This window comes from Zootoca vivipara, chromosome 4 (assembly GCF_965207765.1).
Source record: "Zootoca vivipara chromosome 4, rZooViv2.hap1.1, whole genome shotgun sequence".
In the NCBI taxonomy this organism is placed as follows: Eukaryota; Metazoa; Chordata; class Lepidosauria; order Squamata; family Lacertidae; genus Zootoca; species Zootoca vivipara.
The window spans coordinates 38,745,727-38,762,143 of NC_142587.1; the positions used below are offsets into that span (position 1 = coordinate 38,745,727).

The following is a 16,417-nucleotide window of genomic DNA, read 5'->3' on the forward strand; positions in this document are numbered from 1 at the left end:
GAATATTAAAATCCAGGGTTGATATTTGACCAACTGCTTTGGATATTCAGAAAATGCAACTTCCACGTGCGCAGTTTCTACAATATATGTATTTGTACATCATTTAAATCAAACCTTAATAGAAACTCTCAGGTACTGATTCCATAGAAATTCTTAGATGTTATAAAACAGCAACAAATTGTTTCCAAACACAATCCAAACCAATTTCTTTCCCACTCACTCAACATTGTAGCAACATATCATAATAAAAACAACCCTTGGTTTCAAATGTGAAAACTGAAATTCTTTCCAGTATGCAAAACTAATGATGCATTTTTTTCACAAGAGACCAATTACATTTTATATTCCTGAAATGTTTAGCCCAATTTACAGACTTCCTAAACTGTGTGAGCATTTTTTCTGGCACTAATGACCACAGTGGACATTTTTGCCCTCATAAAAATTCAGAATTATCTTTGCAACTATTGGGGGTAAGCATTTGATTTGGATTTAATTTGAAAGGTTAGGTTCTTCACTGTTTAATACAATCTCAACAGGATTCATTATGCCTGCTAGATCAAAACTGAGCAGTCCTAATTTACTCCTGCTAAAGTGATTTAAATGGGACCAAACCTATAACTGTATACACCAACGAAATGGATATATGGACCTATCTACCTAAGAACCAGAAAGCTTTTTTAGTTTCTCTTTTTTGCTTTTTCCAGCAAAGTTTGGTTTTACTTTACAAACACTGGGGGCAAAATTAGAACAGACAATAGGTCATACACAATCACATAGCCACAATGATATAAAAAGTTGGATAAATGAAACCATGACAGACTTGGATTGGGGCCATGAAAATGGAAAGGGAAATTTAACCCTCCTCCCATGCACTGTTTGTTTTCCTGGTCTAAATCATCCTCCAGTATGGTTTCATCTTGTCTAGTTTAACCTTATAGCTAGAACTCTTATGAGGGTGTAAGTCTTCTTGAACTCAGTACAATATACTTCTGAGTAAACATGCTGCATGTCAAAAACATTCAGTAAGAAATGGAGTTGTACTGCAGGAATAGTCAGAAGCAGTGTTAGAAACTGAGATATGAAAGCTAGGAGCTAAATGGCACCTTAGTCCTAGGTTATGGGAGCAACAACGGAATGTCTAGACACACTTTTTTCTAACAAGAATACAAAGCTGAAAATGAATGAATTGCAGTTAAGATATTATGTTCATTTTTCACATGGTCTAGTCTTTTCCCCGCCCATCCCCCTAATATTCTTAAGAGGGTCTCTTCTCCAGTCTTCAAAGAGTAGCTGAAAGTGGGGAGGCAGAAAAAGGCCCTCCTTTCCTTCCACTCTGCAGTTTTAATCTAAAATCTTAGGCACAGTACTGCGCCCAGAGCTCAGAAACTGCTGACACTAATGAAATTCCCTGTTACAAAATATGCCTAGAATAATGGGAGTTTCGAACACTGGGCACAAGGTAGGGTGAGCTGATTTCCAGTAGATCCCTAGTGCTGCTGTGATTTTTGCAAAAAATTAAAATGCTGAACTAGGTGAGCCTTGATCTCAATTAGTAGGAAGTGCATATTCAGGCCAACTGATCACAGATTAGTCATGCCTTAATTAATAGTCTCCGAGTGCACACTTATGTTTTGTAAATCAAAAACAAATCAATTAAGCAGATGGATTCTAGTTTATAAATATGAGACTGTGCAAGTTGGCCCACTCCTGATGTTGAAGTCTTACCAAGAAAAGGTTTTTTCTTTTTTCTTGCCCATGAAATGGCTTGAAGTTTTCCCTCTGTTCCCCTATGTCCAAAACCTCCAGGAACTAATATACAACTGGAATAAAATATAAAATGAAAACACAGCAGCAGATGAGAAGATAGAATGGCGAGTTAGTTTAACATGTTACTTTGGGGGGGGGGGGGTGACATGTATGTGCAGGAACAGCAGCAAGACCTCACTGTGCACAAAAGCTTTCAGCTTGTTCAGATTTCTGAGCCAAGAGTAATACGGCTATGATACAACTAAAATTCACACCATGAAAATTGGACAGTACAAATATATCACAATCGCCATACAGCAAATCACTTCTGCTTCAAATACTGTAAAGTTATTTTTTATTTTATGTTTTATTGTGGGTGCAGAATGCCGCGGCGAGGCTCCTTACAGGGTCCCGGCCGTGGGATCACATTCATCCAGTGCTTTACCAGCTGCACTGGCTCCCGGTGGAGTACAGGATCAGGTTTAAGGTGCTGGTTTTGACCTTTAAAGCCCTATGTGACTTGGGACCCTCGTACCTACGGGACCGCCTCTCCTGGTATGCCCCGCGGAGGACCTTAAGGTCCACAAACAATAATATTCTGGAGATCCCGAGTCATAAGATGGCTAGATTGGCCTCTACTAGAGCCAGGGCCTTTTCAGTACTGGCCCCAACCTGGTGGAACGCTCTTTCCCAGGAGACCAGGGCCCTGCGGGATTTGTCATCTTTCCGCAGGGCCTGCAAGACAGAGCTGTTCCGCCTGGCCTTTGGGTTAGACTCAGCCTGACCCCTGTGTTTTTCTCCCTCATGGCTTGGATTTATGGCCTACTTGAAATGAGGCTGCACTTTAAATTTTAATACTGTATTTTAATCTGTATTTTAACTAATTGTTTTTATGTTTTATTGTGGTTCTGTTGGTGTCAGCCACTTATGGCCTACTTGAAATGAGGCTGCACTTTAAATTTTAATACTGTATTTTAATCTGTATTTTAATTAATTGTTTTTATGTTTTATTGTGGTTCTGTTGGTGTCAGCCGCCCTGAGCCCGGTTTTTGACTGGGGAGGGCGGGGTATAAATAAAAAAATTATTATTATTATTATTATTATTATAAATTTCTATAAACATTCACCAAATTGTTCAAGTTACTCCAGAGTTTCAAGTCACAAATTACAGTCCAAAATGCCTAAGTGTACATTGTACACACATTATGAATCCTAGCAGGTGCTTTGAATTGTAAACTTGAAATAGTGGAAGCATTCAGAAAGGCTTCCACTATACTTTAATGAAAATACACACTTTAAAATATATTTGTTTTCTTTTAATTATGACATTTGACAAATTTGTGCAAAACAAACTAGACTAGGCATATTTTAAAACACAAGGCATTTGCAATATGTTTAAGCCATCTTTATTGTTTTCACTTAACAACTCATAAACATTACATTTGTCAAGTTTTCAGTTTTAAAATTCCATGTCTACATGGCATTTTATGTGCCTATTCAGAGTCTCAGAACAAATTGTAAGTTTTGCAGAAAGCTTTGTTTTAAATTAACATGTTCAAAATCATAATATCAGTTCAGCATGGATAAGCTCTAAATACAGGAATCCCAATGCTTAAGGCAGAGCTTTCCAAACTGTTTGTCGTAGCATGCTAGTGTGTCAGCGGCAGTGTATAGGTATGTCGCGTGAACGCTCCCCGTGCTCCTCCCGGGGCTGGAAAGAGGTTAGTTTAATCTTCAGTTTGCTGATAAAACTGAATTACTATGTTGCGAAAGGATGTGTGTCTAAACATTATGTCACCAACATGAAAAGTTAGGAAAGCCCTGGCTTAAGGTCTAATGTGAGTTTTTAACAAATCAAAGTGTCTTTGTACAATATATTTGCAAAGGAATAAACTAACAAAAACAAGCACTTGAAATTATAAGGCAACAAGGTATTGAAACTGGAAACTTTTAAAATTATTCGAGCTTAAGAACTAGACCATCACTTACTCTGCTTTGCATAGTTTTTGCCAGGCTTGGTGGAATTTCACTGGATTCTCAACCTCTGTATTATTTTCAAGGTCTGTTGAATCTATATACTAATTAAGAAAACACATACACACTCACATTCATGTGTAAGACAATATAATTATTTTCATATAATATAACAGGCACCCCCAAACTTTGGCCCTCCAGATGTTTTGGACTACAATTCCCATCATCCCTGACTACTGGTCCTGTTAGCTAGGGATCATGGGAGTTGTAGGCCAAAACATCTGGAGGGCCGCAGTTTGGGGATGCCTGCTCTATAACTAATGAAAAAAACTATAAAAATTTCCAATTGGGAAAAAACTGAATACATGAAAAATACCATCGCCTCAGAATGGTACATACTTTTTTCCATAGATGACTAGGATTGCCAAGTTCTTTGGCTGTAATTTAAACAACATGAATCTTTGCTATGCTACGAAACTATCTTGTATCACTATATCCCCTTTTAACTTTCTGATAGAAAACAGCTTAAGCAGTTATTTTACATTTTTTGTTTTTCCAAATGGTGGAAAGGCAGGTGTGGAGGAACTTTCAGCCTGGAGGACATTAGGGGGTCCAGTTTGGCCTGCGAAGCCATTCCCCCCCCCAAAAAAACCATGCCCATCTGTCAATCAGCTGATATCCCCCATGACATCAGCTGGGGGAGGGAGGGCAGGGTTCAATTTTGCACTGGCTGCAGGTGCCTGTTCCCAATAGCAATTAGCTGATGAGTGGGGGTGAGATCCTGCTTAGGTTATGTGCCAGGCACATGCAGCCAAAGAAAGCCTGTAAAATGCAGAAGCTTGCTGCTATCAATACTTCACATAAATGCTCCAAGGCTGGCATAGTTTGATCTCCTTGTTTGGGGCTATGGTGGGGAATTGAGATGTCGCTGGATCTTTTGGATCCAAATCTTCCTCTGGTCCTTGCATGGCACACATCCTACTGACACTACTGACACTGCAGCTACAGGCCACGGACGTTTCTATGGGGAGGAGCAATCCAATACTGAATATTCCCCTCTTCCCTCTGAACTCTCTTTCCTGCTTCGGAAAGTGAGATCTGATGTTTCCTATGAATACTGAAATACTCTCCTGGGGAACACAGGAGTGCAGAGTTAAAACCACAGTCCACAGAACACTTACACCTAAAGTAGATTAGCCAGTTGAAAAATTGTAAGTGTAAATGGATATTCCTAGTCATATGTTAAATCAATGCCTTAGTACATAATACTGCAAATAGGATTAATGAAGTCAACAAATGTCCACGTTAAGTATTTGTTAAATGTATGCAATTCCCTTCATAATGCACAAATCCAGTTAAGGGAATTACTTTATCGTTTTTCAAAATAAACATGTTCAAGTCACTCCATAGTTCTATGCCCATTAAGTTATAATCAACTAATCCTTTATTTCTAAGCAATATTCATGAAGTGAAAGCCTAGCTATTAAGGAAGGAAGGAGACAGCAAAAAACAGAAGCAAGGTACCATATTTTTCCGTGTATAAGACGATGTTTTTTGATAAATTATGTTATATTGTCTTATACATGGAAAAATACAGTCTCTCTCTTTGAGCAACACAGCAACCAAGATTTCCTTGATCTTCCCAGCTGCAGTGAAAGCTTCCGCCACCAAAGACATGTTTCCACATGGGAGGCAGGCACAGCTCCCCGCAAGTGTCGCCTCCTCCTCCTCCTCCTCCTTTCCCCCTCCCCAGATGCATGTGCTGCTCTCTCTCACGCACACATGGGTGCCAGGTAGTGCAATGCCACAAACTGTGCAAGGTTAAGGGCAGCAACAGGAGCACTGCAAGGAAAGTGCATCTGGGGCCTGCTCTACCCATTTGCTTGGCAGGCAGCATTGGAGAAACATAGCAAGTGAGCACAGCTGCCTAGGGAGACTTAAGGCATCTTAAGTCTTGAGTTTAAAAAAAGTGGGGGGTCGTCATATACATGGAAAAATACGGTAAGTCCTCACCATTAAATTGAGTCTGTGGTTAATTGCTAGGGCTGAATGTTCTAGGGCCTTGAAAACAGAGGTATAGCAATCACTCAGCTTTGTATACTTGCCAACCAGAGCTACAGAACATGTCTTCAACATCCTTTCATACCTGATAATATAAAAGATCAATCAATGTGCAAATTTCCACAAGGAAGAAGGAGAGAACTTTTTTCTTATACTCAGTTAGTCACTAAATCAATGATAAACTTGAATCACCTTTTAAAGTGATGGAGATGCAATGTTGGGCAAGGAAATCAGAGGGGACAAGTTGGATACAATTTATCTTGCTAAGTCATATAAAACCTTTGTTTCAGTGTTCATTGTCCAAAATGACACATTTCAGGTTTAAGAAATCATATTAACCTATGAACATGTCTTACTAAGCCATTTCCCAGGATTATATATTAGCCCTGGGAGCACACTATAACTACTGACTTGCTACAGTCATCACAAAACAAACAGACCCTAAAAATTATGCTTGCATGTTGAGTTACTCTCTACATTGCAGCAAATAGACTTGCAAGTGCAAAGGAGGAAGAAGAAGAAGAAGAAGAAGAAGAAGAAGAAGAAGAAGAAGAAGAAGAAGAAGAAGAAGAAGAAGAAGAAGAAGAAGAAGAAGAAAAAGAATACCAACAACAAGAACTACAACAATACCTATCTGCCATTTTCTTCCATTTGAAAAGAAGATCACTTGGCTGGTCATCTATTGGTAAATTCAGCCTCTCTTTAAAATATTTAATTATCCCTTGCTCTTCCAGCAGAAGAGGCACTCGGTAAGTGGAAGAAACATCATGGATGAATATTACCTATGAAACATAAAATTTAAATTACTGATATGTGAAACTTAAAATTGAAAGATACATCCATACATATCATATACAAGTTATAGCTATTTTAAAAAATTTGCTTAAAAGGAAGAAAATACTTTAAAGCTCGCTGGTAATCAGTTTAATTAATTAATCAGTTCAATTAATTCATTAAAAAGTGCCCCAAATGAATCTGATACACAGTTCTTCTGCTATGGTGCCTACCGCAACATACACACAGATAATCTAAACACAAAGGCCTGATTCACACATCACACCAAGCAAAGCCAATGCGAGGAGATGAGCTCACAGGTGCTTCATGTAGCATTGAACTAATGCAAGCTGGAACTAATATTTGTTCTTTGTTAAAGCTTGTGCTTGTTCTGGACCCCAGGTTTCTGACTACTCATGTATAACATTGCACCACAAATAAGCTTGTAATATACTGGCAGTCCAATATGTATTATTATTTTCAATGCTAAAAAATTGCACTTCCTGCAAACCCAATTTTTTGGGGGGGGGAATCTGATGGGTCCAGTATTTTAACTTGTATTGAGAAGGCATAATTTTCTATCAAACATATAAAGAGCCTGCTGGATCAGGCTAATGGCCTGTCTAGTCCAGCATCCTATTTTCAAAGTGGCCAACCAGATGCCTGTGGGAAACCAGCAAGAAGAGCATGGGCACAAGTGCACTCTCCCCTCCTGCAATTTCCAGCAAGTGGTACTGAGACACATTGCTGCCTCCATCTGAGGAGGTAGAGCATGGTCACGGTGCCTAGTAGCCATTGATAACCCTCCACTCTATGGATTTGTCTAACCCTGTTTTAAAGCCATCTTTCCCTCTTAGGAGAGTGAGTGCTAGTGTTAAAAGAGAGGGAGAAAAAACTTTTCTCTTTCCACTTTCTCCGTGCTATGCATAATTTTATGGACTTCTATTAGAGTATGTCACCTCTTCCTTTGATTTATCAGCCTCAGTCTAAACAAACAATTGCACTTGGGGGGGGGGGAGCTCATGAATCGGTTTCATTTCATGGTTAGACAACTTTGAATAGTACATTTTTAATCTGCAAGCTTGTCTAAGAATGCAACACTGACCTCTGCTGGGATGTACAGTAATGGGAGTCTGATTTCTGAATAAGCTAATTGTACTAGTGATGAACAGCACAATCACCTGATTAAGTTTATGTAAATCACACTGAATTCAATGATGCTTACTCCCAGACAAATAGAGTAAGGTTTTTAGCCTATATTACTGTATGTAGCATAATGCATAAACTATTATAAATTACAGATAAAGAAAACCTGAAAACAACTACAGTATTTGCTTTTTTCTTTTAAATCATTTTTATTGATTCTCCAATAAAAACAGCCAATTAACATATCCATCAAATCATAATCATAATCCAATTAAAAACAATAAAATTAAATTAAAAAACAACCAAATTACAATCCAAATTATTAATTATTAATTTTTCCGGGCTTCCCATAGTCTGGACCTCTGAAGTATATCTGAAGTATAACTATTTGCTTTTTGATTATCTCAATGAGCTGCTGTTTGTCCCCTGCAACCCGCCTCCAATGTCCCACATACTCAGTCACATGAACTAAAAATAAAACACTTAGAAAATGATTACAGACATTAGAACAACTGTGACCGTAAAAGACCTCACCAACCTGTTCAGGTTCCACATGGCAAAACATGGAAATCTTTTCTTTCACAGCCATTTCTATAGGTTTAGTACTTCTGCAGACTATCTGTCAAAAATACAAATCTACAGATAAGCAGCACAAATTGTGAAAAGACCAACATTTTCCTCCTTTTTATTTATTTAAATAATTAACACAATATTTAAATGTCCTGTTTTCTATGGAAGAAAAAACACACTCCCATTGAACAACTTACAGTGAAACAACAGCATATTATCATCTAAACGATTATAAGTTTCTTTTTCTGCCCTACAATGAGCTGCTCTGCATGAGCAGGGGATACACCAACTGCCTCCATGTTAAGAGCTTTTCTGACAGAAATAAATGGACACATTAAGTGTCTATATGCTGGGGCCTCACTTGCATGTCTTGTACTTTTGCCAGAGAACATTCAATAATATGTGTTCCTTTTTTGGAGGGGAAGGGGTTCACTAACTAATAAATAAGCATAACAGATTGGATCCAGAATTTGCCTTCCACGTGTGGAAAAGCTCCTTCTATCCGATGGAAGTATTTTGTGGATGGAGACGTGCTGTGAGGTGTTGCTGGGGCTGCAGAGCGATGAATAAATCAGCAAATGTTGCCTCCTCACACCTCTCCATTCCAGGACAAGAATCCCCCCCAGTGGAACTCTGCTCACAAAACACTGAGGGAGTGAAGTCCAGAGCCGAACCAGTATGCACAGCCCAAGAATGAAGGCAAGTCCTTCAAGCAGAAAACTTATATGCATGTCTTCCCCAGAAGTATAATAGGTGGAAAACCAAACAGGCACAGAAAGAAACATAAAGTTGTGTGATCAACCAGACCCCCTAGCTCAACATTCCATTAGCATATTACGTTCCATCCAAGAATACATTGCTGTATTTAACAAAGTATTTCGATTCTGAATACGTTTTCATGATTTTATTGAACACATTCCTACTCAAACCTGACAGGGGCAGCTGGTGGATTGGATCCACCACTGTGCCAACTTCCCTGCCATCTCACACACACCCTCTTGATAAGTGCAATGATGATGTTGAAGAGATACTACCAGTAGGTATGTTGCAATGCCCCCCCACCCCCCGGGCACTCCTGCTGCCTGAGTTATAATGCTACCTTTATACTGGCTTTCCTTTCTAACATGATATTGTATAATTTTATCAAACTCACCAAGTCAGGAGAAAGGCCAAGCCCTCTTAAAGCCCGAACACTATTCTGAGTAGGCTTTGTTTTCTGCTCTCCGGTAGCATTAGGCTGAAAAATAAATGTTTCAAATAAATGTTTTGTGACATTGACTGCCATTGCAAAATTAATATCTGATAGGCAACTATATTAATATGCACAGAAGCCACTAAAGTAGCTATTTCTCTGCTTTAATGACTTGTTCTATGGTTGCCTGAGCACAAACATCCACAGTGCACAATAGAGTATGAAAATGACTTACTTGTGGTACAAGGCTGACATGGATATTGCAGAAGTTCTCTCTTTTGGCCTTAAATTGAAATTGTCGGAAAGCTTCTACAAAAGGCATTCCTTCAATATCTCCAATAGTTCCACCCAGCTGAAAAGGAACATCTATAGTCAACCAGTTTGAGCAACATGAAAGGAAATTGACTTATATCACCTCTAAATGCTTCAATTTTAGTTTAGTGTTGCTTTTTTTTAAAAAAAAAGGAAAGCAAAGAACTATCATCCTATGCAGAATGCCAAAAATAACGTAGGTCAATGAATGGTGGCTATTGACTGCTTTGACAACTGCTTCTGTAATGCAACGCACATACAGGTGAAACTCGGAAAATTAGAATATCGTGGAAAAGTGCATTTATTTCTGTAATGCAACTTAAAAGGTGAAACCAATATATGAGATAGATGCATGACATGCAAAGCAAGACGTGTCAAGCCTTTATTTATTGTAATTGTAATTATTTGTCGTTAGGCAGGTCAATTATAAATGGAATGTAATTAATGAAATGTAATAGCGATGTTTATTTTTATATTATTGTAACTATTTGTTTTACTGTGGAATTTCAAAAAGAAAGCATTTGTAAAAATTAAAATTAAAATAAAAAATAATAAGCTGCATTACTGAAATGAATGCACTTTTCGATGATATTCTAATTTCCCGAGTTTCACCTGTATGTAATAGCATTAAATATTGATTGTTTAATAATTATTTCCCTGCAGTTATTCAAAGTAGCTTTAGAATGACAAAATAAAACCAATGAGGAAAAATACTTTGCATTCACATTATAAAACAAACCCTGCCTTTATCCACAATTTCTTACTTACCTCAATTACACATATCTGTGGTTCTTTCTTATCAGCATCCACAGGAACCTTTGCCTGATTCATTACCCATTCTTGAACAGCATCTGTAATATGTGGGACAACTGCAAGGCAAACCAAATTGTAATGCTAGAAAAGGTGAAAAATGCATGACAAGATACAACTCCGTTCAAAGTAATAAATCAGAGGTAATCCAATTAAATTTGAATAAAAAGATAGCAGCATTTAAAGCTGTAGCAAATTCCTTTCATATATGAATCTGAAAAGGTCCCTCAAAGACTCAAAAATAAAGTACAAATGCAACGGATGATATCTAGGAGTAGCATCCCACTTGTGCAACAGAGTACTTCTTGCACAAGCTTTAGGAGAGTGGAAACAATATGCTTAGGAGGGTTGGGGGACTGTCTGACGCAGCCTGGGGGAAAGGTAAGAGGGTGATTCAGGGGGGAGAAAAGGAATGAGAAGTCCAACAGTTGGGCGGGTTCTAAACTATTGGAAATACTGGTACTGGTAAAGTGGGTTTGAACACTTCTGCATAAGATTTTTAAAACATGCTTCTGTAAATACAGTACATACGTCGTCATTATTTACTTTCAACATTTTGAACAGTTTTATTGCTACTTGGCATCCAGGACATGTTATGCATTTAAATAAGAAAACAGTATTGCAGAGACAAATATGGCAACAGTGGGATGCCAGCCCTGCAAATATTATTTAATCAGTCAAATACATTAGGTGTGTGTTTTGAACTCTAAGCTAATAAATAAAGAATGCTTTTTAAAACTTTTGGCAATTATACCACACTTTGGCTATGAGACACTAAACTAATCATATGAAGATGACTGAAGACTTTGGATTTGGAGGTCCTATATCAAACTTCTGCTCAAAGATCACTGGGTGGCTTTGGCCAAATCACAACCTCTCAGTCTAATCTAACACCCAGGGGTTGTTGTCAACAAGATAAATTGGGATGATGACGACAGAGGGAGGAAGGGCGGGCAGGATATAAATATGATAAAGCACCTTGAACTGTTTTTCCCATGTAATCTCCATGCCTTTCTTTATTGATGACATGCTGATAAATCTTTCCAGTGGTGATGTTGTTATCCTTGTAAAGGTTAATATCCAAGAATCGTTCATAGTTTCCCAAGTCGAGGTCAACTTCTCCACCATCGTTTAGCACAAAAACTTCACCTAAAGGAACAAATCATGCTTTTACATATTTTAGTGAAACATACATATCTATTCTTCAATCTCACAGTTATGCACAGACATATATTTCAAGTACATCTGTTCTATATGTCCAAATTAAAGAATGTGCCTTTTATATTTGACTATGAACCAGGAGCTTTTACTAGTTTCAGTATGCAGAGAAGTAAAGGTCTGCTCCAAATATGTTAAAATGGTTTTTTAAAAAAATCAAAGTCAATACAAAAGTAAGAAGAAGCACAAAAACATAAAATAAGACAGGCCAAGTTACTTTTGCTAGACACAGTGCATATTTCAAAAGTCTTGATGTTGAACAGAGGTAATTTCTTAGTAGCAGAAAGGCAATGTATAATGGTTAAAAGTAAACTAAAAATAAAACTAATTTCCACTAGCAGATGCATTGCAAACAACTTGGAGAAATCTTAACACCATTTTAGGGGTGGGAGACTCCACCTATTTTGGTAAAATCATGAAAAAAATTCATTTGGTAAAAATATCCAAATCTGTATAATTCATGAAATGACATGCCCATTATATATTGGAATGAGGCTGAAAAGGGATTTCCATTTTCCCACACTGTTTTTCTGTTCTGGGCCTATCATATATCCTTAATGCCCTGAGACATTTTCTTCTTTTATGCTTGGGTCAAGGAGAAATTAACTAACACAAAAAGAATGATTAGCTCAACAGAAAGGCCACCTTGCATCATGTCTTACAAAACAATAATAATTAGTTAAGTCGTAAAATATATTCCATGATCTGCATTACCATGGTCAGCTACCTCTACCAGAAATCATATGTCACAGATGTCAGTGCCGAAGGCTACCATTAAAAATTCACCTACTACATTAGGTCTAATATAAAATGCATCACATTTTACAGCCAGTTCTTTTGAGTGATTCTATGCTGTTGAGATTCTTAACAATAAATCTCAAATTAATTACCCTGTAATGTATGAGAATAAAAATCCTACAAATTAGTCACTCTGTCTTAGTAGCTATGTCCTTGTAACCTCTGTCTGCAAATGTGATTTTCTTTTCTTATAACTGCAAGATTGCATTGGTTCACAAGTGCCAATTATTCTAAAAACTTGGTTAGAACCACATAGAAAACAGAGGCCCAAATTAGACATGATTGTGATAGCTCTGTCTTCAAATATGGGCTGGCCTCAATAGTGGAAAACACTTGATTTATAATGCAAAAGGGACACATGGCTGGGAGATATTGAACTTTCCCCATCAGCTACTCCCAAAGTTCATCAAACCCTGGGAGACCAAGGGTTCAGAATCACCCACCCGAACACCATTCTGGTGCTTTAAATCTCTAACTCCTCAGTTTATATTGTTACATAGGTGGCACACCAACCCCTAAACTCTGCTGAGATTACAGGGGGTTCCAGGCGCTCACCACGGGATTGTGTTTCTGTTGAGAATCAAGATGTGGCAGAGGTTGTTGTATCTTTGAAAAATATGACTTATTCACATATTTACACCTAAAATTTGGATGGAGGGAGTTCAGATCTTACAGCATGGTCATCTCAAGAGGGGTTTGTTCCCCACAGCACTGCAAGACTGGACTCCAAGGCATCTCTCCCAGCCTGCCTTCAGCCAGTCTACCAACATAGATCTGGCTTTGCTCTCCTTCTTCCCAGCACACCTCTTACCCAAATACCCGTAATTCCTCCTCATCCACCTGCTATTCCAAACCTAGTTTTTAAGAGGATCATTTTTCCTGTGAGCACAACCTGCCCCCTCCCTGTCATCTTAGCAACTCCTGTCTGCCCAAGCCCAGGGATTCCTCTTGAATGTGGATCATCAACACCTTTTGTCATAAAATAAAAAAATTCCTTCAGTAGCACCTTAAAGACCAACTAAGTTTTTATTTTGGTATGAGCTTTCGTGTGCATGCACACTTCTTCATGACCTTTTGTCATGTTAACCTCTCGAGCCCAGGGGAGGCCCTTGCTTGGAAAGGAAGCTTAGCCTGTATTTTTCCACTAGCCTGGAATCTTCCCTTCAGCAGCACAAATATTAACTAGATTCTGACATTCATTAATTTCCTGGGTTTAGGGGAGGTCTCTCCTCTCCCTCCAAATTTATGACAATATATAACTGGTTTGCATCAACAGCAAAAGTCATGTAGGCTTAGGTTGGATCAGAGGTTACTAGTGATAATCAATGCAGAAAGGAATGCAACCAAATTTGTAGGGAAAAGAAGTTTGTGTCACTCGTACCATGTTCATACGGCGAGAAGGTTCCAGCATCTATGTTAATGTAAGGATCTATTTTGATTGCAGTAACTCGTAGACCACATGATTTCAAGATGGTGCCTATGCTGCTTGCAATAATTCCTTTACCAATGCCTGAGATGACACCACCAGTTACCAGGATGTACTTCATGGGATAATTTTGGATGCACTGTGGTACTTGAGCTTGAAATCTAAAAATGAAGAGTTAAAAGTGAACTTATGAAATACTACGAATTTCCCTGTAAAAAGAAGAAAAGCAGGAGCTATTTTTAATATGGAAAAGTTAAGTATTTTTCACGCTTTTCATGGAACTCCCTGTGAAATTCATGGTGTTCTAAAATTCTTCATTGACACCAGAAGACAGCAACATAAATAAGTTCAAGAAAGGACAGAGAAATTCCTAAAGACAGGACCTTCAACATCACCAGCAACAAGACAGAGTACCCAAGAAGGCACTGTGATGTTCAGAGTATTCCTAATGACAAGAATCATATCGACCATCAACAAATTTAGGTGCCATGGGCGTACCCAGGATCAAAACTAGGGGGGGGGCAAGGGGAGGGGCCAAGGCACGGAAGGGGAGGGGCCACAAAGTGGGCGGGAATGGCGAACTCGCGCTCCGCCGGGCTGTGCCCCTCCCTAGAAGCAGGGCTGGTGGGCGGAGGCGGAGCCCAGCCCAGCGGAGCGCGAGTTCGGCGTTCCCGCCCACCGCGCCGTGCTCCCTGGTTCCCCGCCGTGCTTGGCCTTGCCAGAGGGCGCGCCGGGGAGCTGGAGGGAGGGTACGGCGCGGCGGGGCGGGAATGGCGAACTCGCGCTCCGCCGGGCTGTGCTCCGCCTCTGCCCACCAGCCCTGCTTCTAGAGTAGGGCAGCTGCCCTAACTTGCCCCGTGGTGGGTACGCCCTTGTTAGGTGCTAAGTTAATGACAGCTATGTAGCCAAAACTGGGTTAAGGAGAAACAAGAGGAGGGTGCCTCAAAGCTTACAATAGTGGGGGGAAAATCTTTATAACAATAAATGTTAAAGTGATGGGGGGAAACATAACAGTTCAATGAGGACTGGGTATGGTGAGGGGCCACAGATTGCTAAACTTGATTGGGAGCAACAGAATGGAGAATTCTGAAAGAAGGTATGGCTGGCTCCCTAAAACCCTGAACAAGTGAACTCCAAAGGGTCCACTCACAGTACTCTTGTTCTTGTACGTGATGCATTGCGGAAGGCAAAATACTGAGCTAAATGGACAGTGGTATGCTTTGCTTGCAGAAGGTCTCAGGTCTAATCCCTGGCATTTCTGGGAAAAACACTTATTTGGCATCCTAGGAATCAGCTGCCAATGCCGAGGATAAGGCCCTCCAGAATGGGTCCTTCCAGTTTTAATTATCCACCCTTGCAACGAATTATTTATTAACAAATAAATACTTGTTTTGTGGCACAGCACTGCACTTATTTTTTTTAAGCGGCAAAGCTAAACAACGGCAAAGCTCAATACATTTTGGCACATGAGGCGAATAATAGTGCAACGATTGTACTGTTGGGACGGCAACGGCTGGGCCAGTCACAATCTCCCCGGTCGATCTACCTCACAGGGTTGTTTGGAGGGCGAACTGCGGAACAATCAATAAATAATCATGCTCTGGAAGGGACTCTAAAGTGTGGCGTATTAAAAGATCCCCCTTCCCAGCAACTTGAGTGCGGGCGGTAGGGAGCTGAGGAACGGAAACCCCCCCATCCTGCACCTGTTATCGCAGGTTGCGGAGAGGAGGGATCTAAGCAAGGAGGAGGCCTGAAGCTTTGCTTTGCTTTGCCTGCTGTAGGAACCAATTCCCAAAGAGTCAGCCTTCATGCCGCCGCCATGGCCGCGGGACGGAGCGCCCACTGCTCCGCGGAGCCCCAGGGGGCGGGAGAGGGACTTGGCCGCCGCCGCCGCCACGGGGCCCCTCAGGTGACGCGGGGGCCTCTCGTGGTCGCTCAGGAGAGCCAGCGCACTCGCCCTGACGGGGAGGCCCGAGAGGCCGCTTACCTGCGCCCGGAGCGGTCCGAGAAGCGGCGTCGCCACCGCAGCCAAGTTCCCCGGCCGCCGCCGCCCCCTCACCGCCGGCCCGTTGCAAGGAGACGACCTCTTTCGCAGGAGCCGTATCCCAAGCAGCCGCTAGAGGGGGGCTCAAAACTCTCCGGCCGAGCCGCTGTTTTTTTTCCCTTCAGAAAAGCAAAACAGGTCCCTGAGGCGCAGAAGTCCTGCCTTCTTAACCCCAGAAGGAATGAGGCGGAATGCGCTTTGCACGCGCACAGAGGTAGCGCCGTTTGTCTCCTATGTCTCCCTTGTTAATAAAGACAAATGCTTTCTATCATGCATGCGAGCCGTCAGATTGGCCCACAGGGTAGATTTGTGAACCATCCCTTCTGCCTGTGGGTGACTGAGGAGA

The 16,417-nt window shown here is 40.4% G+C and overlaps 1 protein-coding gene across 2 annotated transcripts in view; it reads right to left on the reverse strand.

The window, feature by feature from the left end:
- The window catches only part of CTPS2 (CTP synthase 2), a 67,709-nt gene that overhangs the window by 37,254 nt on the left and 14,038 nt on the right, over positions 1–16,417 (reverse strand). The window contains exons 1-11 of one of the 2 annotated variants that reach the window (XM_035116089.3): positions 16,015–16,100; positions 13,983–14,188; positions 11,564–11,734; positions 10,544–10,644; positions 9,699–9,815; positions 9,425–9,508; positions 8,240–8,320; positions 6,412–6,563; positions 5,734–5,866; positions 3,736–3,824; positions 1,726–1,820 (exon numbers count right to left, since the gene is read on the reverse strand). In XM_035116089.3, the coding sequence (XP_034971980.1) occupies positions 1,726–1,820; positions 3,736–3,824; positions 5,734–5,866; positions 6,412–6,563; positions 8,240–8,320; positions 9,425–9,508; positions 9,699–9,815; positions 10,544–10,644; positions 11,564–11,734; positions 13,983–14,148 (1,189 nt within the window). In that variant the 5' untranslated portion in view covers positions 14,149–14,188; positions 16,015–16,100. Of the gene's footprint in view, positions 1–1,725; positions 1,821–3,735; positions 3,825–5,733; positions 5,867–6,411; positions 6,564–8,239; positions 8,321–9,424; positions 9,509–9,698; positions 9,816–10,543; positions 10,645–11,563; positions 11,735–13,982; positions 14,189–16,014; positions 16,101–16,417 lie in introns of those variants that run through there. The other variant, XM_035116088.3, reaches the window with a different exon arrangement.